Genomic DNA, 24534 nt, shown 5'->3' on the forward strand with positions numbered 1-24534 from the left:
TAGTTAAAGGGTAAGTACGAATCTCCGGGCTGTAAATTAAAGTGGCTCTTGTTCCCCTCTTGTTTCATGTAGTTAGAGGGTAAGAACAAAAAAACACAATCTGATATCACTCATAAATATTTATTTGAAAAACAACTTATTTCAAAACAGATTTATGACATTTTTGTAAAATAAACTTTTTAAGTATAAATGATAAGATCCTGACAGAAAGAGACACGTTTTCTCCCTTTCCCTTTCTTTTCTTTTCTTGCTCCTCTTCTTTTTTTTATTTCCATTGATGGATATTAAGAGGAATCCCATGTCTTTTGAAAATTTGTATTATTATTTTTTAAACGAAAAAGTAGTACACCAAGAAATGCTGTCATAATTTAGTCACCTTTTCACATGTGATCATGAGGTGCTTCAAGCTTTCATGAAGTTCTCATCTGAAACACATGAGAGAACTGGCGTCTCTTGTCTTTTAGTCTTGTTTGTTTCTAATTGCTATTATCATATATTATATTATTGTTTATAAAAAAAAATTAAAACTGATATAATCCGACATCCACACGACCAGAGTTTTTCGGTGTGTGCACGTCACGCTTCAAGTTACACCATGCGTGAAATCAACCCTCGCCTCGCATGCTCACGCAGAGAGATGACTGCTGGTCCGATGGCATAAGGGTAAAAGACGAGTAAACGGTAAGGACATTTCTGCGCGCAGTGTATTTTCAGTGTAACAGTTACATTATACAGAATACTAGCTAGAGACATGTGGGATTCCTTCTTAAGATTCATCTGTGGCAAGGACGAAAAAGAAGAGGAACAAGAGGAGGATGAAGCCAAGCAAGAGAAATTAATGTTGTGTAAATCTGTAAAAAAAAAAAAAAAAAAAAAAACGTTTTTATTTTTCATTTTTTAAATAAAGTTTTCCAAGTGTTATCAGATTGTATTTGTGTTTTATTGTGCTTACCCAGTAACTACATGAAACAAGAGGAGAACAAGAGCCGCTTTATTTTGCAGCCCCCAGATTCATACTTACCCCGTAACTACACGGATAATTACCCCTTAAATAAAAAATACTTGCAGTGTAAATAATTTGTTAATTTTCCTGATAGTTGCCCCTTTATTCCCCAAATATTACATATTGTTCTCTTATACCTACAAGTATTTACTTTAGGGTAACACTATAATTACTGAAAGTTATGCAGTACTTTCCGGGCCGGTCTTCATGGTACCAAACTAGGCTACTTACTGTTCTTGAATTGGAGTAGTATGCAACTCTATCCCATGTTGCAACAAAGACCCATGAAGCAGAGAAGCTCAAGGCAGGGAAGTATTGGTTTATGTCTTGGGTCGCCTGTGTAAGGACACTGCCTGAGGTGTACTGTTGATATGAGATAACACCATTATAACGGTTGTCAATATCTGTCCAGAATGGAGCAATGAGGTCTTTCCCTCCATAAGCTGGGAACTGGTATGGAGAGAAGCTGGACCATGCCCCGTCAAAAGTCAAGTGTCCATTGTTGTTAACCTGAAATAGAAGAGGACTGATTGTTATTTCAGAATTCTAATAAAAGATGCAATGTTGTTTGTAACAATAATTTGAGCTGCAGTAAATTTTAATTTTCCTATTTATTTTTTCTCCAGTAGTATAATGTTTAGAGACAAAGACATATTAGAAACTGTAAAGGCAGTGCAGATTACAGAATAATCGTTTATGCACACCGCTGGAAATTGGCTAGTCTATGGTTTTGGCTATGGTTTTAAGTGTTGAAGCGCATCAATATGTGCATATTGATGCGCTCCAACACTTAAAACCATAGTTGCCAAGTCTGCGTATAACATGCGACTTTGGGCTTCTTTGTTTTGGCAAGTTGCATTAAAAATTCTCGAGTCGCGGGTTGCGTTTTTTGGGGATTATTTTAAAAAATGTGGTTGCTTGTTAGAAAATATGACTTTGTTTCTTTACATTTGTGGTCGCTGTTTTGTCCAATACATTGCCTGACTGTCTTCTCACAGCTAATGGCCATTCTGCAATGATACAAGTGCTGTAGTAATTCATCCTCATACATCCCGCCTCCTTCTCCCCCTCATTGAAGAAAAATCGCGTTCAACATGCAGGCATGTGATGTGACCAAGCGGCAACCTCTTCCGCGATCTCTCTTGAAGCCAATACGGAAATAATGTAAACTGCAATTCCTTTCTTATTGAGCCCCATTTTAAAATTCTCAACTTTACAGCAGAAAAAAAAAACATGTTTACAATCTCGTACAAATAGTGGTTTTGGCCTATACGGCTATTTTTGACCTTTATGACAACTGTGAGGGGGGTGAATTTTTTTATAACTCATTCGTTTACATTATATAAAGCCTTAAAGTTCTGCATAATTAAGGGCGTGGTTACTTTGAATGACAGGTGGATAGCCATTTATCCACTGCCTATATTCATTGCGTCACCGAAGCTCCGCCCACATCCCTCCTCTTTGCCCATTTTCTGTTATCCTGGGAGTGACACGCGATGACTCGCTCGCAAGATGGCGACGCCCAGCTCATCTCTACTTTACGCTTTAGAACGGATTATCGGAATCCTATGGGTGACGTCACGGACACTATGTCGATATTTTTTACAGTCTATGGATGTGACCTTATAAATGCACGTGATGATAATTCGTAGAGATAAATAGACGAATACATTTTTTACAAACAATGCAAACAACAGAGATGTACAGAGATGGAGAGGAAGCGCGCCTAATTTAATTTTAACAATATTTTCATAATGCATTTATTATTACAGGCTGTTACAAAAAAATAAAAAATAAAAAATGTAGGCTACTATAATAATAACAGTAGGTATATGGTTTAAATGTATTTTATTATAAATATGTGGCTATATTGCAGTGCTCATGTCCCAACTCCAAATCATAGACTGTAAAAAAGTGCATATTAGTGATCATAAATGATATTGAAAAATAATAATAAATAATATAATAATATTGGGCTTGTTTTTTAAGCTGTGGTTGCTTATTTGTTTCGCAAGAGTATGTGTGTGACATGACGGGACTGCGTTGCTGAGTGTATTTTCCATTCTGAAAACTGGTTATACTTTTATTGTGTGAGTTACTGATGAATAGTAAGTGTTTCTGTATTAATCTGCTATTTAGTAATCAATAAAATTGTGTTTGTGTGTTATATTTTGATATTTATCGTTAATCTTTGATTAACGCGATGCTAGAGTTATTGTGCCAATCCCTTTGTTTATCTTCATTACTCTCTGTGAATATTTTAAGTGTTATGAATGTATTGCAGATATTATTTATCTACATTGTGGATTATGTTGTTTGATACTTTTAAGCAGTCATATTCAGTACAATCTGTTAAACAGATATTATTGCCAGTCACATTTATGTAGCTAAAATTGACACCGCCTATAGTGGTCGTTTGTATGTTTTGACCGATAGTTAATTGCATCTGTTACTACTTACTAGTATTGGAATGTGTGGATATTTTATTCATAATGCTGTTATTCATAATTAGTATTTGTTGTTTCAGAACCACACATACATATACCAGCAAATTTGAGTATATAATTAATTGGGAAATTGTATGACCATGCTTACTGCAACAGTTTATTACACCCTCAATTATTAGTGGTTTCCACACAACAGTAGTTCCAGCAATAGAAATCAAATACAGTCCTTTTAAGTCTCCCCAACAGACAGTCATAATCCAAAATCATCTCATATCAGATTAACTTACATAAATTTGGTTGTATGATTGTCCAAAAAATATAAATGGCTGCTGGAGGTATATAACGGATGAACTCCCATCATCAATGCGTCCATTCACTGAGTCTCCAGTTCCAAATGGATAAAATCGGCCTGTAATGTTGATGCCATTGTCTAAAAAAACAAACAAAACAAAAACGTATTTATTTCGATTTAACTGATCTTAGTGTCCCCATCATAATATTTGTATTCTCTGTTTAATGAAATAACATCGTAGCCATATATCATCATGGCTGATTACCTTTGACCTTGTGCTAATGACTGAATCACCTCAATATAGCTCAAAATATAATAGCCTTTATGGCTTTATACATTCTTTTAAATTATGTACATGCATCTCAAACACATAACATGGATGTGATTTGCTCATTATACATTAATCAATACATAATACTACCAGTCGTAGTGTCCATGGCTTCTGCTGTTGTAGTTTCAGCTGCTGTAGTTTCTGCTGCTGTAGTTTCAGCTGCTGTAGTTTCAGCTGCTGTAGTTTCAGCTGCTGTAGTTTCTGCTGCTGTAGTTTCAGCTGCTGTAGTTTCTGCTGCTGTAGTTTCAGCTGCTGTAGTTTCTGCTGCTGTAGTTTCTGCTGCTGTAGTTTCAGCTGCTGTAGTTTCTGCTGCTGTAGTTTCAGCTGCTGTAGTTTCTGCTGCTGTATTTTCAGCTGCTGTAGTTTCTGCTGTTGTAGCTTCAGTTATAGTTGTCTCTGGCATGACAGTAGTAGTGGTTATGTTGCTTGAATCTGAAATAAATGATAAATATTATATTTTAAAAAAGCAATCTCTTACATAAACAATATGCACATGGAAATATATTTACCTGCACAGTATGCTAAATGGCAGCCAGTTGGGCTCACAAACTCATAGACATAATAATCTCCAGGGCAGGCTTTGACTTTAATGGGATTGGATTGGAAATAGCAGCAGTTATTGCTCCAGTGACCGCAGACGTCTCGAGTGACCACTCCATCCTCAACTGTTGGATGTCCGTCTTTCAGCCACAGTGGAGCATGAGTGCCACAACTATACTCATCAACACACGTGTCTGGCATCTGAACGCTCTGACCCTGAATGAAGAGACGGTACCAGCCGTTCCAGCTGACCGCAGTGTCACACATTAATTGAGAGGAATGTTGATTGCTGGTTGCTCTCCAGGAATCATTCAGGATATTGTAGTTGTAGCAGGGGTCAACAGGGAGAGCTGTTGTCATGGAAAAATACAAATATAACTTTTGCTGAATGAATAGTTTTATGTTTTTATGTATATTTTTTGTACTATTTATGTTATCTCCAGGACACTCTTTGCTTAAGCTCCCGGTTTCATTTGTGCTCTAAGTTTAAGCTAAAGACAATTTGTCTTTAGCTTTAAGAACATCTTTTATTAAGCTGACAACACAAGAGGTGTACACAGTCAAACTTGAGTCCCTTTGCAATTGAGCACAAATATTACAAGCAAACTGACTTCAAGAAGTCAGTGATTTCACAACACATTGCGCCACTTATTTGCAAAAGCATTATTCTCAAATAGTCTGCACAGACTGTTGATTGAAAATAAAAATGTTGTTTGTTCATTAAACTTTAAAACATCTTTATTTTAGAACTGACACTGCTACCAAACCGGTAAAACAGTGTGCCTGGGGTACTGTAACACTGATTCCAAGGTATCCTGAAAGGATTTTCTGATTGTCATATCATCATTAGTTATGATTAAAGTTAGTGAATCCCTGTTTCACATCATGTAACAGTGTAAGTCAAAAACACTTAATCGAAGGTCTACATTTCAGTGCCTATCCATATTAAACTGGTTAAATGTAAATTGAATCTTGCCCTGTGGTAAATGAAGAGTGTTGTTCCGGAATGTTGTCTTTGGGATATGTTTTTTTTCACACTGACAGTTGTCATTGTAAGACAGTTAACCCGTTTGTTTGTCAGAGTGAGCAACAGAACAATCTATTTAGCACTTTAGCTGTGGTTAACAGGAATATTTAAAGAGATCATGTCTAATAAAAATAAATGCCCAAAAAGATGCTCATCGGAGTTTATAAAGGAAGCAAGACGTTACCAGTGGTTGTGATTGGCGGAGTAATGGGTTCAATAGATGTGACTGTCTCTGTTGTTGTAGATGCTGATGAGATGGACTGATTTGAGGCATCTAGCATAAGGAACAGTTTATATCAAAAGCAATAATTTTCACACAAAAAACTCCAGAAAAGTAAATGGCAAAAGATGATATGAATAAATGTTCACCTGCACAGTAAGCTCCACAAAATATTGGCTTGACAAACTCATAAACATAGTAATTTCCTGGACAGGCTTTGACTCTTATAGGGTGGGATGTGAGAGAACAGCAGTAACCCCCTGAGGAGAGACAGACCTGACGGGTGACCACTCCATCTTCCAGCTGTGGGTGAGATCCGTTGAGCCACAGTGGGTGATTAGTGCCACACATGCCGTAATTAACACATGATTCTGGCATCTGAGCATTTAGACCATTGTAGAACAGCCTGTACCAGCCCTTCCAGTCCACATTATAATCACACATGCCTAAGTTATAATGGTCAGTGGCCCTCCAAGGATCATTCAGAAGGGTATAGTTGTAGCAGGGGTCAACACTTGGGGTGGAGAAAGGAACTATTAAGGAAAAAATGAAAAGAGCATTATATTTTGCAGACTAAATATGTTAAAATTAACAACCCGAATATAAATCAATACAATTTATGAGAAGCATGTCAAATACAAAGATGAATGAATGTACCTGAACAATATACAGGAGCTGGGATTGAAAGAGTCGGTCTAGTAAATTTGTAGACATAATAATTTCCAGGACAAGCTTTGACTTGGATTGGGTTGGATCTGTAGCGACGGCACTGACTATATAGAGAGCCGTAGATTTCACGAGTAACAACTCCATCTTCTAGCCGAGGATGAGAGCCACCAAGCCACAGAGAACTATAACCTCCACATGACATGTAAGTCACACACCACTCAGGCATCTGAGCACTTGATCCATTCATGAAGAGACGATACCAGCCATCCCATTCTACACGAGTGTCATCATGACCAGATAAGTACCCATATAAATTCCAGTAATTGAGTGTGCTTCTCCAGTAGTTGTCGAGTATGTTGTAGTTATTGCACGGCTCATCATCTGTTAGTTAAAGATGATAAGATTAAAACTAGACTAGTTAAATTTCAATGAAAGATTTCACAAGTGCAAATCTGAATCTGTCACGGTCGTGAACACAAAGAAAATGGTGCGAGGACTCAAGTGCAGAATTGATCATTTATTTAAAACAAAATAAAACAAACACAAAACACACAAGGGGGGAAACCATAAACTAGAAAATACATGAACTAAAGCCATACCAACACAGGGACACGTAGCCGACACAAGGAGCTTATAAAGGGAAGAAATCAAGAGGAAACAGGTGCGAGAAATCAAACACTAATCAGATAACAAGGGGGAGGGATCAGACAATTACATGAGCTTAGAATGCCAAAACCCACACGTGCACACAAGACAGGACAGGCATGTGACAGAATCAGTGAAACACAGTAATAATAATCATAAGAATTTTCATGCATACACAATGTGACTGTGTATTAGTGTTTATGCATAAAAATAGCCATTTAAACGAATGCAAATCTTTAATAATAATAATAATAATAATAATAATAACAATAATAATAATTTCAATAACACTCATATATTAGTTCATATTTACAACTTACTCAAGGTGATGGTGGATCCAGTAAATATATCTGGACTCACCGTGGAAACCGCCTGTGAAATAGTGCTGACATCTAAAAAAAAAAAAAAAAAAATGCACGTCATGTCCTGACAGAAATCATTTTAAAAGGTTTGAAATACTCAAATGAGAAAAGCACATTACCTGTGCAGTATCCAGAACACCAGATTTGTGGATTTACAAGTTCATAGATATAGTAATTGCCTGGGCACGCTTTCACTCTGATGGGTTTTGACTTGTAATCACAGCAACCTCCCCAATGATAATTACCACAGACCTCCCTGATCACCACTCCATGCTCTATCTGAGGGTGAGGACCATTGAGCCACAGATTATAGAATGTGTTACAGCTGAATGAACCAACACAGGTCTCTGGCATCCGGATGTCCATTCCATTGTAGAAGAGCCGGTACCAACCATTCCAGGAGAAAGATTCATCACAAATGCTCTCTCCACTTTCATTGTTGGCTCTCCAGGGACGATCCAGAGACTCATAGTTGTAGCAGGGATCACTGCTGATGTTCTGGAAAGCAACTGTCATGGAGTTTGCAAATGAATTATCCAAAAGCATGCATATATATATATATATATATATATATATATATATATATATATATATATATATATATATATATATATATATATATATTAGTTGATGTTATTGTGTTTATAAATTGTATTTGTAATCTGAAGTTTGAGCATATGGAAGATAGAACGAGGGTGTGAATATATAAATCGAAACCATGTCAAATGATTCATATGCAGAACATAATGAATAATGTATAGCTATGTAAGGACTGGTTTTACTTCTGAGATGAAAGCTGAGATCCAACGCCCTGCAATAAAGCAATACAACTCACTAATCTGGAGAGAAGATCTCACAGAAAGTCTGAGGACATTGCCCTGCTCAATATGGAGGACCAAATTACTCAAAATGAAATAATTCAATAAATAATGAATTCAATTAAACAACAATTAAATGTACCAGTTTATTCTGATTTTTTTAAATAATTAAATAATTAATTTAATAATTAAACAATTAATTTAATAAAATATTAATTTAATAATTAATTAAATAATTAAACACTTAATTTAATTAAATATTAATTAAATAATTAATTAAATAAATAGCTAAATGTATCTATTTATTTTGTAAAATTACATGAAATTGTTTAATATATTTCACAATTACCTCTTCCACACACACTCTTCCAAATTGATACAAATACATTTTTTCATTAGTAAATGTGCTTTTTCAAAAATACGTTTTTCATAATAATAGAGGACATTTCACGAATGCCAATCAACAGGCAGTGGGTGGAGCTTGGTGCTGTTTGGATAATCCTTTCAGATTGATTACTTTTTTCTGTCTGGGTCTGGCAATTGGCAAAGGGAAATTGGGGAATTGACTGGAAATTAATATGGCGGTAGGAATTGATCAAGATAAAAACGCACTGCCTTAACACAGCCACTCATAGTTTTCAGGTTTTTAAAAAATTCAATAAGGTCAAAATACATTTTCAGTAACAAATAAGAAATGAGAAGCACCCTTGGTGTTCCGTGATGTCATCACCACACACAGATAGATCTGTCATGTCTGTCAACTCTTCAACTTTAAACCAATCAGTGCCAAGCTCTACCCACTGCCTGTTGATTGGCATCTGTGAAATGTCCTCTATTATTATGAAAAAAAATCTTTGGGAAAATCGTGCTTTGGAAATGCATGATTCGTCAAATAAGCGTCATTCATAAATGCAGCATATTATTATGAAAAACGTCTTTTTGAAAAAGCACAGTAAATAATGAAAAAAAAAGAGTTTTAAACATAAAAAATGTGGAAGAGGTAATTGTGAAATATATTAAAAAATTTAATTTAATTTAAAATAATAAATATATACATTTATTTATTTATTGAATTAATAATGAATGAAATTAATTAATTATTCAATTTTTAATTTAATTATTTCAGAATAAACTGGTACATTTAATTGTTGTTTTATTGAATTCATTATTTATTGAATTATTTAATTTTGAGCAACTTCGTCCTCCATAGCCCAAAACCTTCACCTCTCCCCTCTCCCTGATTCAAGTCACAGAATGCAGATATACAGATCAGCGTTTCTCAAAGTGTGGGGCGCGACAAACGTGTGGAAATTTGTTGATTTTTTGTGCCTATTAACCGTAGGAAAATCCCTATTAACCTAATGAGCGGCCCCACACAGGATTTTTATTTCTGTGCCCCTGAGAGTACGGACCCACGTGTGGGATTTAGAATGTTCAGTGACGTGACATCACTGCCAGATTCAAACGGTGGGACGCTTCGGCTGGCACTGAGCCAGATGCGGAAGTGCTCAGCTCTTGACATACATCATGCAGTGTTTTCAACCACTTACTGTTTATTTTAGTTTGAATTTAATAGGTAACGTTTAAATACGCATAAGTACTTGTAAAACAATACATTTAGAGTTTGTAGAATACACACATGGTGTCTATGGAAGCAGCAATAACAATCCAATCAAATACAATTGGCGATATGTTTTATTCATATCAGATACACATAGTGTAAGTAACTATAAAGTTTACTCGATTCTCCTCCCAGTTTACCGGTCACTTACTTATTCCAAGAGAAGCTGATGAATTTACTGTAAATCCGATTGACAGGACTCTGAACTGCGGTGCATTTGTTCAAACGTGGCAGCGCCCATCTCACATTACAGATCAAAATCAAGATCATTTATAATGGGTTTTAAATGGCAAAACACACCCACAATTGGATGATTAGATAGTTGATGACATGGTAAGCAAGTTTGTCAATATTTTGAATAAAAAAGAAAAAAACGAATAAAAGCATACATCTGTCATACAGCGCTATTTTGGTTGTGGTGAGTCACGTGATAAACATGACGCCCATAGAAACATTGAAGTGAAACGTTGCCTTAAAAAAACTTACACTGGGAGTCAGCTAAAATATTTTGACTGTACACATGAAAGGTTTAAATGTGATGTTAATAAAATAAATGATAACAGGCAAACTTAAAGGTACACTATGCAACTGTCCGTCCACTGGAGGGCGCCTATTCAAAACAAGTGTGAGCGCAGCATCCTGGGAGATGTGGTCTTCACCTCACAGCCGGTGGAAAATAGGACTCGGACAGAAATCACGTTCATGCATGCGGTTATTAACGTTACTGTAGTGTAAAGCAGAGCAGGACCAAGTGTTGTGGACCCAAGCACGGCTGCTGGAGCAATTGTTAAACAAATACCCGCCTCGCGAATACCGGGACTTTTATTATGAAGGGACGGGACACAGTCGCCGGGCGCCTGCACTGATCCACTCTTCCGGTTATGATTTTGAGGTAATGGAGCTCTGTTTATCATATTAGATACATTTAAGTGTGTTTAAAACGATGTTATGACGTTACTCCGTGCGTTCACTTGTTCACACTACTAAGAGTAAAGCGCTCCTGCCAAATAAAAGCCGAAACCGAGGGTAACGCAGATATGACGCAATTGACAGGTGACTCCCTCAAACGCAATGCTGACACGTCCCTGTCCTGAGTTAAAATAGCAATTTTCTCACAATTTACAAATAGTTGGAAACATCTGGGATATTGTAGGTATACTACATACTAAATACTACATAGTGCACCTTTAAAGCCTAGAAAATTACCATTTTGTTGGGGCGATTGGGGACAGGTGGGGCTCGGAGGCCTTCCCTACCTCCAAAATGGGGAATAGCAGAAAAGGTTTGAGAAACACTACAGATGATGTATTTTGTGAATCTATTGTTTTGTCCATTTCATGTTTGGTCTCTTTTTAAAGGTCTCAGTGCAATGGGTAAATTCGTCTCAATTTCACTATAGTCACTAGGATAAAAAAGATTGAAACGTTTGAGAATTCAGGGCTTCTCCTTCTCAGGTCTCTTCAAAGATCTAAGACCTCTCCACCTAAACCAGGTGTTGTGTTTGCAAATATTTACAACCCTTTGTTCTGGTCTGAGTATTTAAGGAAGTGTAGCAGAGCTGCCATTTGGGGAACATTCTGCAGCCAGAACCGCCATGCCATGTTGTGTTCGTGTCCTAGTGGCACTCACACACAGGGTATGTAGTGTGCCAGATATCATGACTCTTTGAAACCATTTTCATATTTCTTAGTATGCATATTTCTACGCTGACAGTTGTGTACTATGGACTTTTGTTTAATTGTGTTATTTAAGTTCTGTCTAGCCAAATTAATTTTAACCTTGATTAATCTTGTATTATTCTGAAACTGTTCTTCTAGTATGGATCAGTGCAGAGTCCTTATTTCAGCAAATTTGTTGCCAGCATAGATCAAACTGAGGATTCAAGGACTGGAGCATGGGGCACAGCATTACAGATAATATGATTTCTGTCTATCGTTGTATTAGCAAGTTGCAGCTTTCGTGACTATTATTAAAATTACGCTTTTTGTTAAGTGAGCAGGTGCAACCTAGAAATCTAGATGCACCCTAGCGGCAGCAAATCTAATCTAAACGAGTGTCGTCTAGCAACTCTCAATACACGTCAGTGCTGTAAACCAAACTCTGGTCAGGCCAATCACATCTGGTTTAGAGTTGGTGGGCGGGGCTTAACATAATGACGGGTGAGTTGCGCTTGCATGCTTCTAGTAAACATAGAAACTGGCGAACGGCGGTCTTTCGAATCAGCTTTGACCGCGACTCTGGAAGACTTGGAGTTAAGCTTTTCTCTGAGAAAAGAACAAAGAACGGCACTGAAGTCATTCTTAAGAAGGGAAGATGTGTTCGGAGTTTTGCCGACCGGATACGGCGAATGTTTCATATGTCTATAAGCTCTGCTTCACCTTCGTTGCTCTGGTTGGTGTAGCGCTATCCTATCGCGTGCAGAGGGAGTTTGAAAGACAACCGTTTATCCACCCCTCGGACTGAGCTGTCTATGGTGAGTTTCCAGACCAAACATCTTGATGTGGGTCTGGCTTGTCAGGCTAGGTGCAACCACTTAAAGGTAAAATATTCACTCTGCAATCCTCTGAGTAATATCAGAACTGGCCAGTTTGTGTCCGTGATCTAATTTAATTAATTAATTAATTTTGCAAACATTGAGTCTCTGAGCGATGTCAGGTCCCTTGGTGAATCACAACTAAAATAATGTTAAGCTGTTAAGATACAAACATAACAAATGTAATGAAGCCACATATAATTGGAGTCAGTCAGATAAAATGTATTCATGGAATCAGATTTGAAATTTGATGTCAATAATTAAGTGAATTTAACATAAATGCTGAGAAGTCATTCGACCAGGCCGTTAGATTCCGTCCTTGGGCTAACGGATGGACCTTACAGCTAATTATATCTTTTGTTGGCAGAGTAATGGCCTTATGAATTCCATGACTTTCCTGACATTCAAACTGGGTCGTATCGAGGAACACAGGAGCCATACTTCAAATAAAAGATGGGTTTACTTCAAATAATAATCAACAACTGGAACAGGATAACAAACATCTAATATCACATAAATATCAATAAAACATAAATATCTTTTCTTCAGGTTAAATACTGATAATTGATCAATCAAACCTTTGTCTAAACCTCTCAACTTAACCGTCAACCTCAACTTAACCGTTTTGATCAATTATATTCTAACCAGTAATGTTCTTTCAGGCTTGAAGTGGGGCAAGTCTACTGTAGCTGACAGCAGCCTACAGAAACCAGCAGAGCAACATCTCGGGCAGGGCTACATATGCCTAAAGCTATGCAAATAAGATTTATTCTGAGTAAAAACCTTGACTTTAGATAGGCACAAGAGGATGGCGGAGTAATATTAATATTTATATTAGTGTTCATATTAAGTGTGCATATCAATTATTGAACATTTAGCTGTAAATAAAAACTGGACAACAATAATAATAATAATAATAATAATAATAATAATAATAATAATAATAATAATAATAATAATAATAAGTGAAATAAAAATATCATAATCTTAAAAATAAGAGTTAATATTGTACCTGCACAGTACATGGGCCTGGGAGCTGATATGATGGGTTTGACAAATTCATAGACGTAATAATCTCCTGGGCAGGCTTTGACTTGGATGGATGTGGATCTGTAGGCGCCACAGTCACGGGAATACCCCGACCACCACCATGTATTAGTTCCCACAACTTCACGGGTCACCACTCCATCCTCAAGTGTTGGATGAGAACCGTTGAGATAGAGTCCAGTTTCACCACCACATCCGACATAACTCACACACCACTCAGACATCTGAGCACTTTTTCCATTCAAATACAGACGATACCAGCCACTCCAGTCAACAAGGCTGTCATCATATCCATAGTTCTGATATGGGCTTTGCTGTATGTCTCTCCAGTATTCATCAAGAGTGCTATAATCATAACATGGATCAGTGATGGATGTTGTAGGTTCTGCGAGATTAAAGAATAAAGACAGTTCACTCATTCACAGAGGTGAAAAACAAGAGTACAGGTAAATATCTAACATCTGTGTCTGTATGAAAGAGAAGATTTTGAAAAACAAATAAGGGTTTGTAAAAAATATAATTTTCCCATTTAGACTGCCAACTACCTTCTTTAGTACATTACACTTTTTCTTTATTTCCAATATATTTGTAATATTAGACTGTGGTGAGGTGTATGAGCAAGAGACATGGGAGGAGTGAGCGGGACCTGGGACGTGATTGCAAAAGAGCATCATCTGCGAGCCTAACCTGACTCGAGTCCTCTCATGAGAGAGCTTGGAGGCACATAAGGACGAGTGACACCTGTGAAGAACGAGAGAGGACTAGGCCTGGACTTTATGATATGTTGTGTTTATGTTTTATTATGTGTGTGCGGGCAGTCATCCGTGAGGGGCTGCACACGTTACTTTCGTTTTGTTTATTTATTTATTAAAGTCTTGTGTTGAACGTTCGCCTGTTCATGCCTCCTCCTTTCCCTGAACTAAGAACTGTTACAATGACATTTCCTATTATAATATCCTTTTAACGTATGCTATCATCTCATCTCATTTCATTCTCTCTTTCTCACTTGTTGGTTTTACAGGTCCTGCTGTTCCTGCTCTGACCAGCAGGTGAAGTCTAGTGTTATTGTTCTGCTGTCAATCATGGATCATTCCTTCTGTTACTCATAGGTTTCATATGACTTGTGAAACCTCATCAGTCGCTGCCCAAGTACTGTTCCTATTCAAAGTTCACATCTAGCCAAGTACAAGTTCAAAGCCCCAGATGTGTTCTAGATCTGCCCATTTTATCAAGGATGCATAGAGAGTTGACTTGTGTGGACTTCAGTCAGACCAGTATCCCAGAATGCATCTTGCACCAAAAAGCAAACCCCACGTAATTTAAAAATACTAGCTACTGTTAATGTGTCACAAAATGTAGTTTTAAGAGTTTTTCAGGTGACAATGCACTTGTTTAAAGCTCAAATCCGTGGTTTATATATGGAGAGAGCACCTATTTGAACATTTGATCTGATGTTTTCGGAGTTGTGAGACCCAGTCGATCACCGGGTGCTCAGTGCTCGTTAACCCACCGAGAGCAGCCTTTTCTTGGCTAGTCCTTCTGACGACTGCTGCTGGCTCTGATGTCTCTGTAGTGGTTAAACACGAGATATAACAGGCCAGCTAGTAGTCACTGTGCAACTAAAACCTCACTCCTCTGACCTCAAGAAGCGCTTTAGCGACTGACGCTGGGAGTGGCAGCCTTTAGTCTCCTTGTTAGAGTGTCCGACTCTCATGACGGCGACCCATGTTCAAGTCCCGCTTGGAGCAAGCTGACACATTAACTGTAATTATGAGCCCGAGCCAGATTTAAACCCAACCATTTTTTTTAATACGTGTGCGTTCTGATGAGAACTAGCCTGCAATGAGCAAAGCTGACTGGTGTGACTCATGTTAAAACTAACATTGATAAATTGAAATGAGCTGATAACATCCCCGTTTTCTCCAGAACGACTGTACAGCCGAATCAAATTTTGTTGCAATATTTTCCTATTTAACACAGTGAAGCTGCTTTAAAACAATTGTCATTGTAAAAGCGCTATATAAATAAAGTTAACTTGACTTGACTCAGCTCAATAATCCACAGGCACACACTGATGAACCGCTCACCGGTTAAACTATGTTCGCTCAAATCCAGCTCAGAGATGACATTTATCTGTAGCTTACTATACTTGTTGTAGCCATTTTTTTCATATTTACGTTTAAATATTATAATATTTTTTTGTACATTATATCTGATAATGATAAGTGCAAACATGTAAGTGGGTCAGAAATTATGGTTATATATAGTTTAATATTAAGTTTTGTTTTGTAGAAAGCATTTCTTTCATTTTGTATGAATTGTATCTTAATTTTAAAAAAGATTTTTCGGCCAATTGCTTGGATTTAATAAATGAGAAGCAAATAGCAGACTATAATCGTGACATGATAACGCGCTCCGGTTAATGAGCATGAAAGCGATCAGTAGCGGGAGTGTTTGCTTTCATGCTCATGAACTGGAGCGCGTCTCATAAATAAACTGAAACTCAGCAGGCTACTTGCCTCACAGACATGAGAAATGTGTATAGAAAGCTTGAAATGTCCACTTTTAAACTAAACGATTCGAAACAAAAAGATTTAGTTAAGCAAAGTGCAGTGTTCACGCGAGCAGCTCACTGAGCATTTCTGTTCAGAATGCTGAACTCCATCACTGCATGTGCTGTGATTTTAACACGCATTTTTACACTAATCCTGACTTGTGACTTGTTTCTTAGTTGTAGTATTAGTTCTTAATATATATTATTTCTGATTATGTAACAGCTTTCTGCCCACCCAATTAGACTAATAAAGTAATGATTAAAAAAACACAAATGCTTGATCAAAGGCCCGGCCAAAGGATAGTACTGGCAAATCTCAGGCTCGGGCAGGTAATCTAAACTCTACGCTAGAGGTTGGAGCCTTTAGCCTCCATGTTTAGTCCCTCTTGAGAGGTTCGAACAGGAGGGGTTATACATACACACACACACACAAACACACACACACACACAAAATTAGATATCATTTTTATATAATTTTAATAATTATAATATATAATATATATATATATATATATATATATATATATATATATATATATATATGTATATGTATATATATATATATATATATATATATATATATATATATATATATAAATATAATATTTAATATATATATAACACACACATATACATTACATATATATATGTGTGTGTGTGTGTGTGTGTGTCTGTGTGTGTGTGTGTGTGTGTGTGTGTGTGTGTGTGTGTGTGTGTCTGTGTGTGTGTGTGTGTGTGTGTGTGTGTGTGTGTGTGTGTGTGTGTGTGTGTGTGTGTGTGTGTGTGTGTGTGTGTGTGTGTGTGTGTGTGTGTGTGTAAATAAATTCTTTCCTCCTAAACAGGTCAGCCAAAATTATTGGCACACCTAGATTATCTTAAAATATCTCTGAAGTATATTGCTATTAATTTTTTTTTTTTAATTGCACACCGGGGTGACAAGGAACATGGAATTGTCCAGCTGTCTTGTTTCACAGGAGTATAAATATAAGGAAGCACAAAAGGCCAAATTCCTTAATCATTCATCACAATGGGTAAAACCACTGCTGTAGTTCTAATGTACAGCAAAAGATTTTTGAGCTGCACAAAATAGAAAGTGGCTGAAGGAAACAGGCTTGTCAAAATTCAGAACTTCAGAATTGGCCTCCATTCAATTCATGAATTTGAATTGAATTGACTCCGCCCCACAGGAAGATGTATGACAGGAAGTAGAATTAAATTCATGACCATTCAAAGAAATTCCACAGTCACAACAGAAAGAATGTGTTGAATCTCACATACATTCAGTGTTAGGAAGGTTACTTTGGAAATGTAATCGCTTACTGTTATTTGTTACTCATTATAAATGTAGTTTGGATTACTTTATCAATGCAAAAAGTTTCCTTTTAATATGATTAGTAACTAATTTAATTATTTTACATCAGTAATACAACAATTACATTAATTTTGTTATTTAATAACACAATTTCATTACACGTGTCTACACTGTAAAAATATTACACAGTATCTACTTAAAACAAATTATGATAACAATATTACATAATATTTCAGTAGTTTAGTTTTTATGATGAATTCAATCTTATTAGTGGAATGTGCTTTTTCAATTTAAGTTGATTTTGAAAAAAAATAATAATAATTGTAATGATGAGTCAACAGAGTGGGGATCCAAAGGCAATTTTATTAAGACAATGATCCACAATCGAAGTCCAGAGTACAGACAAGGTGACAATTCATGCAGGCAGTCCAAACAAACAAACACAACAAGGCTGGGAACGCAGGCAAGAGAGTAGTCCAGAGACAGGCAGGTGATCCCAAACCAAGAGACACTAAACATGGGAGAACGCTCAGAATTGTGGTGTTACACCTTACAAGACTTCGCAGTGAATGGCAGAGTGAACATGGTTTATATAGACCCCTTCAATGTTTGTAAACATCGTAGGTGCGCGCGCAGCATGGGGTCAGAAAAACAACGCGATCTACTGTAGTCATAGGGAAAGCGCTAATGTAAAACAGTCTGCAGCATGCCACAGGTCAAATTGGCAGATATCAAACTTCACCTAACTATTGAATCAGTCTACAGTTTACAGAAAACATTTTGTTTACTTACCATGGCTTAACTATACCGTCGTTGTCACAATGTTGGCGCTAGCCTGCGGCTAACTACTAACAATATATTACCTTTTTTTTTTTTTTTTTCTTCTTAAGTCAGGTAATGGACCAGTTTATAGGTTCACTACAAAGGGAAAGTATTTATAAGGCCAACCCGATCACACATAAATGCGTATAATTTGTACGAGTGTGCAATGTCGTGGAATGTATACGCCAAAACTCATTTTGGCGTGCATATGATACGCTGTTTTTCGCGTGCATATGATACGCACTTTATGGTGTATACATGACACGCGCTTGGGTAGGTTTAGGGTAGTGGGGCGTATATATGACATGCTCTTGGGTAGGTTTAGGGTGGTGGGGTGGGGGGTTCGTATGTATAATACGCCATAAAATGCGTATCATATGCACACGAAAAACAGCGTGCCATAGACACGCCAAAATGAGTTTTGGCGTATACATTCCACGACATTGCACACTCGTACTATTTATACGCATTTTTGTGAGAATACCCTGATAAGGCACATATAAAACACAGACAACGACTATAAATGTACCAGTTTATATTGTTTGTGCAAGATTAAATGAATAGAAAAGCATCATTAGCCAAAAGCTTTATTAGTTTCATTGTTATCAACATAGTGTGAGTCTGTTTCCCGAAATAATCGTTCAAACGAACATCCATAAACATCATCGCAAACTTGTGTGGTTGCATTGATAGCTCTCCACCTGTGCAGCAGATTTTCTTGTTTGCATGACGTGGACTTAATAAATCCTTATCTTGAGCAAAATAAAGCAAGCTGACATTCAGTACGATCATATATTTTATTTTGAATACATACAAATGTCATTTATGTCTTTTATTTTGTCAATGCACCTTTTTTGAAGAGCGCATCTGCGAACATTAAGATCCTGGCGAAATCCTGAAAAACTTGACTCCACAACGGGTGCGATTTTCACAGTTCACGATGCAAGTAGAGGTAAATACTGATATTAAGTAAGTGCACTTCATAGCCCCTTTCACACTGCACGTCGAACCCGCAATATTCCCGGAACATTGCCGGGTCGCCTTCTGTGTGAAAGCAACCATGTACCGGAATTGATTACCGAATTGAACCCGTGTCGGGGACCTAGTAACATTGCGGGATTCGACCCGGGACGAGCGCTGTGTGAACAAAAGCCAAAACTAATGTCGCAGCGTGTACATTATCGTGCGACTCCCAGAGCTTGTTTTTTCAATAATACAACCCTGCAGTGCCAGAAGAGCTAGTCGGTGTTTTAAACGCAGAGAGTGTTCGTATACAGAAGAAACTAAAATTAAACAAACAGAAATGTGTGCAAACTGGACACAAGTTGAGACCACGGAGCTCCTTACTATCCGCGCTGAAGCTGAGATCGCTCGCCGTTATACGTCACATCAGGATGTCACGTGTCAACTCAACCCGGGGCCGTTACGGGTTGTGTGTGAAAGTGCACATATTACGGTATTTCGCTGGCAGTGTGAATGGACCAAATCTAGCGGCCCGGGAACAAATGCCGGGTCGCATTATCCGTGTATTTGCCGGAATCGAAATGTGTGAAAGGGGCTCATGATGATAAGGCACACTAAAATAATGTAATAAACATTAATTTAACAAACAAAACCCTAATTTATATAACGTATTTAAAAAAATTAACAAACAATTATTAAAATTAAAAACCAAAAAATGTAAGTTGCTATGCAGGGAATTCTGACAATGTCAGTTTACAGTTTATAACAGTAATTTATAAGAACAGTTCCTATTCAGTTGGTCACACTCAACGCCACGTCAGAGTACCGACGAAGAGCAATCTACTTCGAGTGTAACTAAACAAGCCAATGCACATTGGCATGCAATGATTGCACCAGCTGCTCATGCCACGCAGCGCGGGTATAAATGAGGCACAGGAGCTTGCATCAAATTAGCCTTTTGCTTCGGAGCTGAGTGGTGAATGGATTGTCCTGAAATCACTCTCTACAAGCGTGTCATAACATAACGAGTCAAGCTCTTTGGGTGGATCTCTCTTCGTTTGGTGTTGGAGTGATTGCATTGCCGCGGGGTGGAATTCTCTCTTCTCTTTCTTATTTGTTTTATTGAGCAAAAACAAAAGGCTGTTCTCACAGTTGGTTCGGTACACTGTTTAGAGCTCTAAAAAGCCGTTTTTACGGCTGGTAAGAGATCGCCTTCTATTAGAAAGAGAGCGTGCACGACAGGCTGCACACATTCGATGTCTGTGTCACCGCGACTATCCCCTGTGCGCTTCGGCACCCCAGAGAGCATTTTCCCTAAAAGAGCTACACAGATAGAGCTTGCGTCTTTATAAAGATGACAATCTACCTGTGTGTTTCTGGTTGCGGTTGTTCGCTGTCCTCACTGACGGCCACGAGCACTGTTTCACATGTCTGGGCAGCATGCTGAGACTGCTTTCGTGGGTGGTTCATGTTTTCTAATCTGAACATGACCACGTCGGCACGCCGGTCGTGACTCTTCTTTCTCCGGGAAGCTTGAGTCCCCTTTGTTGTTGGCCAGCCGCGGCTCACGTTGAAAAGCACAGCCGTGGGTCTGCTCGACACTCTGGGAGAACATGGAGATCAGCAAGAGCTGCCGCCGGGGGAACCCTGACGGTCCTTTCGTTTCTCTGCGTGTCGTGTGCCGACGAGCGGCTAAGCTGCAGCGCGCGTTGTCACGGCAACCCAGCGCTCGCTCTATGTGCGCTGTCCCCTGGTCTATTTCCCATTTTAGCGCCCTCCCTGGTGGCCACAGGAGAGTTCTACTTTGGTGTAATGGCAAGGGTGACTTGAGGTGGGTGGGGTTTCTTCGGGGAACCAACCCCCTAGGGCTCCTCTCCCTCTAGCACACTGCAAGCTGTGCAGCTTCTGGATGGAATTGCTGATCCTTCTTATGGGGGAACCTAGCATTTCATTTAGGGCTCCAGCTGAGTGTCAGATGTCAATCGCTGCATCGGAGAGAGGACTGTTGGGCTCTGGGAATGATGATGCTGAGCCCACTGTAATGGTGTGTGCTTTGCTGAATCAGATTCCGTCAACAGCCATGCTTTCCTGGGATCAATCCCAGATGTGCATGTAAAACTTGTCAGTATGGAACTACTTTGGATATGGAATGCCAGAGGGGCCAGAACTGCATACGTTTTTCCTTCCTCACTACCCTCCTCGGTGCGGTGCCTGTACGCAGACCACCTCCACCCTGCACTCTTGATGCATGAGGGTAGTTCTGAGTCGGGGTTGAGCTGCGCATGTTGACTAACCGTGATTAGGTCATGGCGCAGGCCCTCGGCCAGACGATGTCCACCTCTGTGGTCCAGAAATGCCCCCTGGCTTGCCTTGCTGAGAGGTGAGTGGTCGTCAAATTACGATGCTCCCATCTCACAAGGTGGCCATTTCGGCGACACTGTTGATAACTGAGCCCAGCAGTTCTTAGCAGTCTGTAAAAAAAAAAAAAAAAAAAACCCTCGGCACAGTCTGCTCTACTGTGTTCACTGCAGGGAGACGACGCCACCTGTCTCTACTGCTGTTTAAGCAGTTGATGAAACATCACCTCTGAGACAGGTGACCTGGAGATGGCCGGGGCTGCTTTTCCCCCGGAGGAGGGCCGGGTGGAAAAGGTTTGAGTCTAAATTCTGTTCTGCCGCTGGTCACAACCAGTGGTACCCAAATTCTCAAATTAAAATAAAAGAGCAGTTCCTCTATCTCTGGGTCCTCAGGGGGCTTGGAGAGCTGTGGCCGGTCAAACGCTGGACCACACTCATCCTCCTCCTCTTTCGCCAGCAGCGGATGACGCCGGGATGCACCACAGCCTCGTTGCGGACTCTATGCCCCCCGTGGAATCAGGTATGTGTTGCACAGTACATTCACACCCAACTGTGGGCCGCCTCCACAAGACCGCCGCCTCAGGCCTGTATTCCACCTCGCTGCCCCACGTTGGGTATGCCGGTGGTCCTGATGAGGCCACTTGTTCGGTCTCTGCGAGCCTGGCTAGAGCTCCCAGTCCGTCCCGTTGGTTCATTCGGGCCATCAGGTTCGGCTATGCGATTTAATTCGCCCAGCGTCCCCCCAGGTTCACAGGCGTTCGCTTCACCTCTGTGAAAGCTGTAGACGCCCATGTCCTGTGTGCGGAGGTCGCAGTACTACTGGCGAAGGACGCGATATAGAGCCGGTCCCTCCAGCCAATATGAAGACAGGCTTCTACAGCCGGTGTACTGTACCCAAGAAAACCAGTAGGTTATGGCCAGTCTTGGACCTGCGAGTTCTTAATCGGAGCCTTCACAGGTTACCGTTCAAGATGCTCATGCAGAAAGGCATTTTTGAGTGCATCCGTCCCCAAGATTGGTTTGCAGCGATTGACCTGGAGGATGCGTACTTTCATGTCTCGATTCTCCCCCGACACAGGCCGTTCCGGCGATTTGTGTTCGAGGGGCGAGCATATCAGTACAAAGTCCTGCCCTTCGGGCTGGCCCTGTCCCCCCGTGTCTTTACGAAAGTCGTGGAGGGGACCCTTGTGCCCATAAGAGAACAGGGCATGCGCATTCTCAACTATCTTGCGACTGGTTCGTACTAGCACAGTCCCGAGAACAGTTGTGCGAACACAGGGACCTGGTGCTCAGACACCGCAGCCAGTTGGGTCTTCGGGTCAACTGAGAAAAGAGCAAACTTGCCCCCGTGCAGAGGATCTCTTCTGTCGGTATGGAGTTGGATTTGGTCGAGCGGACAGCACCCCTCACAGAGGAGCGCGTCCAGTTGATGCTGAACTGCCTGAACATGTTTCAAGGCAGGATGGCGGTTCCACTGAAAAAATTTCAGAGGCTCCTGGGGCATATGGCGGCAATGGCGGCAGAAACACCACTCTGCCTGCTTCATATGACACTGCTTCAGCATTGGCTTCTCGGCCGAGTCCTGAGATGGGCGTGGCAACACAGCACTCACTGGGTGAGGATCACCAGGCCTGCCGCCATACCTTCAGCCCGTGGTCGGACCCTTCGTTCCTGTGGGCCGGTGTGCCTCTGGAAAAGGTGTCCAGGCATGCTGTGGTCTTCACAGATGCTTCGACCATGGGCTGGGGTGCCACGTACAACGGGCATGCAGTGTCAGGGGTTTGGACAGGCCCGCACCTGCATTGGCACATCAATTGCCTTTAGTTGCTAGCAATACATCATGCACCGAGCCACATCAAAGGACGGTTACAGGGCAAAGAGATATTGGTTCATATGGACAACACTGCGACCCTTGCGTACATCAACCGCCAAGGTGGTCTATGCTCCTGTCGCATGTCGCAACTCGCCCCCCATCTCCTCCTCTGGAGTCAGAAGTGTCTGAGGCACTTCAGGCCATTCATGTCCCTGGTGGGCGCAACCGTGTGGCCAACAAGCTGTCATGAGCTGCGCTCCCGGGAGAGTGGTGACTTCACCCCCAAGTGGTCCAGCTGATTGGGTTCAGTTCGGGTGGCACAGGTCAACCTGGTTTTTTCCAGAGAAGATCCCCGAAGGTGTTTGATCACATCTGTGCTTTCCTTCCTGTAGCAGGGGTTGGAGCGTAGGCTGTCGCCCTCCTCCCTCGGTTACGTTGCTGCTATTTCCACTGTCACGCATGTAGGTAAGTCGGTTGGGAAGCACGACCTGGTCGTCAGGTTCCTTAGGGGGGGCGAGACGGTTAAATCCTCCTCGACCTCCCTCCATACTCTCTTGGGATCTTGCTGGTGCTCTGAGCACTTCATATTGTCCTAGTTGAGCCCTTGCAGTCAGCAGAGCTTAAGATTCTGTCCATGCAGACTTTGCTGTTGGCTGCATTGGCCTCCATCAAGAGGGTAGGGGACCTGCAGGCACTTAGGTCAACGAATCGTGCCAGGAGTTCAGGCCGGGTGACGCCCACGTGGTACTGAGACCCCGGCCTGGCTACGTGCCCAAGGTTCCCACCACTCCCTTCAGGGATCAGGTGGTGAACCTGCAAGCGCTGCCCCTGGAGGAGGCAGACCCAGCCCTAGCTTTTGCTCTGTCCCTCTCAAAGCTTCACAACCTCAGATCAGCTCTTTGTCTGTCACGGAGGCCAGCAGAAGAGGAAGGCTGGATGCCATAACCTTGGCATAGGCCATGGCACTTTGGTAGGGATTCCTATTCATCGGTACTCTGACGTGGCGCCGAGAGTGACCGACTGAATGGGAACGTCTCGGTTACGTATGTAACCCTCATTCCCTGAAAGAGGGAACGTCCCGTCGCCATGTCCTCTGTACCCTGCTGGGGTGCCAATTCACCTACTCGGCTCCTCAGCAAAATACTAATTTGATGCAAG

At 40.4% G+C, this 24534-nt stretch overlaps 1 protein-coding gene across 1 annotated transcript in view; it reads right to left on the reverse strand.

The window, feature by feature from the left end:
- LOC137055867 (alpha-tectorin-like) overlaps nucleotides 1-24534 on the reverse strand; it is a 51318-nt gene that overhangs the window by 25822 nt on the left and 962 nt on the right. The window contains exons 4-13 of the mRNA XM_067429785.1: nucleotides 13521-13940; nucleotides 7656-8045; nucleotides 7495-7566; nucleotides 6518-6910; nucleotides 6010-6393; nucleotides 5825-5914; nucleotides 4583-4963; nucleotides 4164-4505; nucleotides 3738-3880; nucleotides 1235-1513 (exon numbers count right to left, since the gene is read on the reverse strand). Coding sequence (XP_067285886.1) covers nucleotides 1235-1513; nucleotides 3738-3880; nucleotides 4164-4505; nucleotides 4583-4963; nucleotides 5825-5914; nucleotides 6010-6393; nucleotides 6518-6910; nucleotides 7495-7566; nucleotides 7656-8045; nucleotides 13521-13940 — 2894 coding nt within the window. The remainder of the gene's footprint in view (nucleotides 1-1234; nucleotides 1514-3737; nucleotides 3881-4163; nucleotides 4506-4582; nucleotides 4964-5824; nucleotides 5915-6009; nucleotides 6394-6517; nucleotides 6911-7494; nucleotides 7567-7655; nucleotides 8046-13520; nucleotides 13941-24534) is intronic.

This window comes from Pseudorasbora parva, chromosome 21, assembly GCF_024679245.1.
Source record: "Pseudorasbora parva isolate DD20220531a chromosome 21, ASM2467924v1, whole genome shotgun sequence".
In the NCBI taxonomy this organism is placed as follows: domain Eukaryota; kingdom Metazoa; phylum Chordata; class Actinopteri; order Cypriniformes; family Gobionidae; genus Pseudorasbora; species Pseudorasbora parva.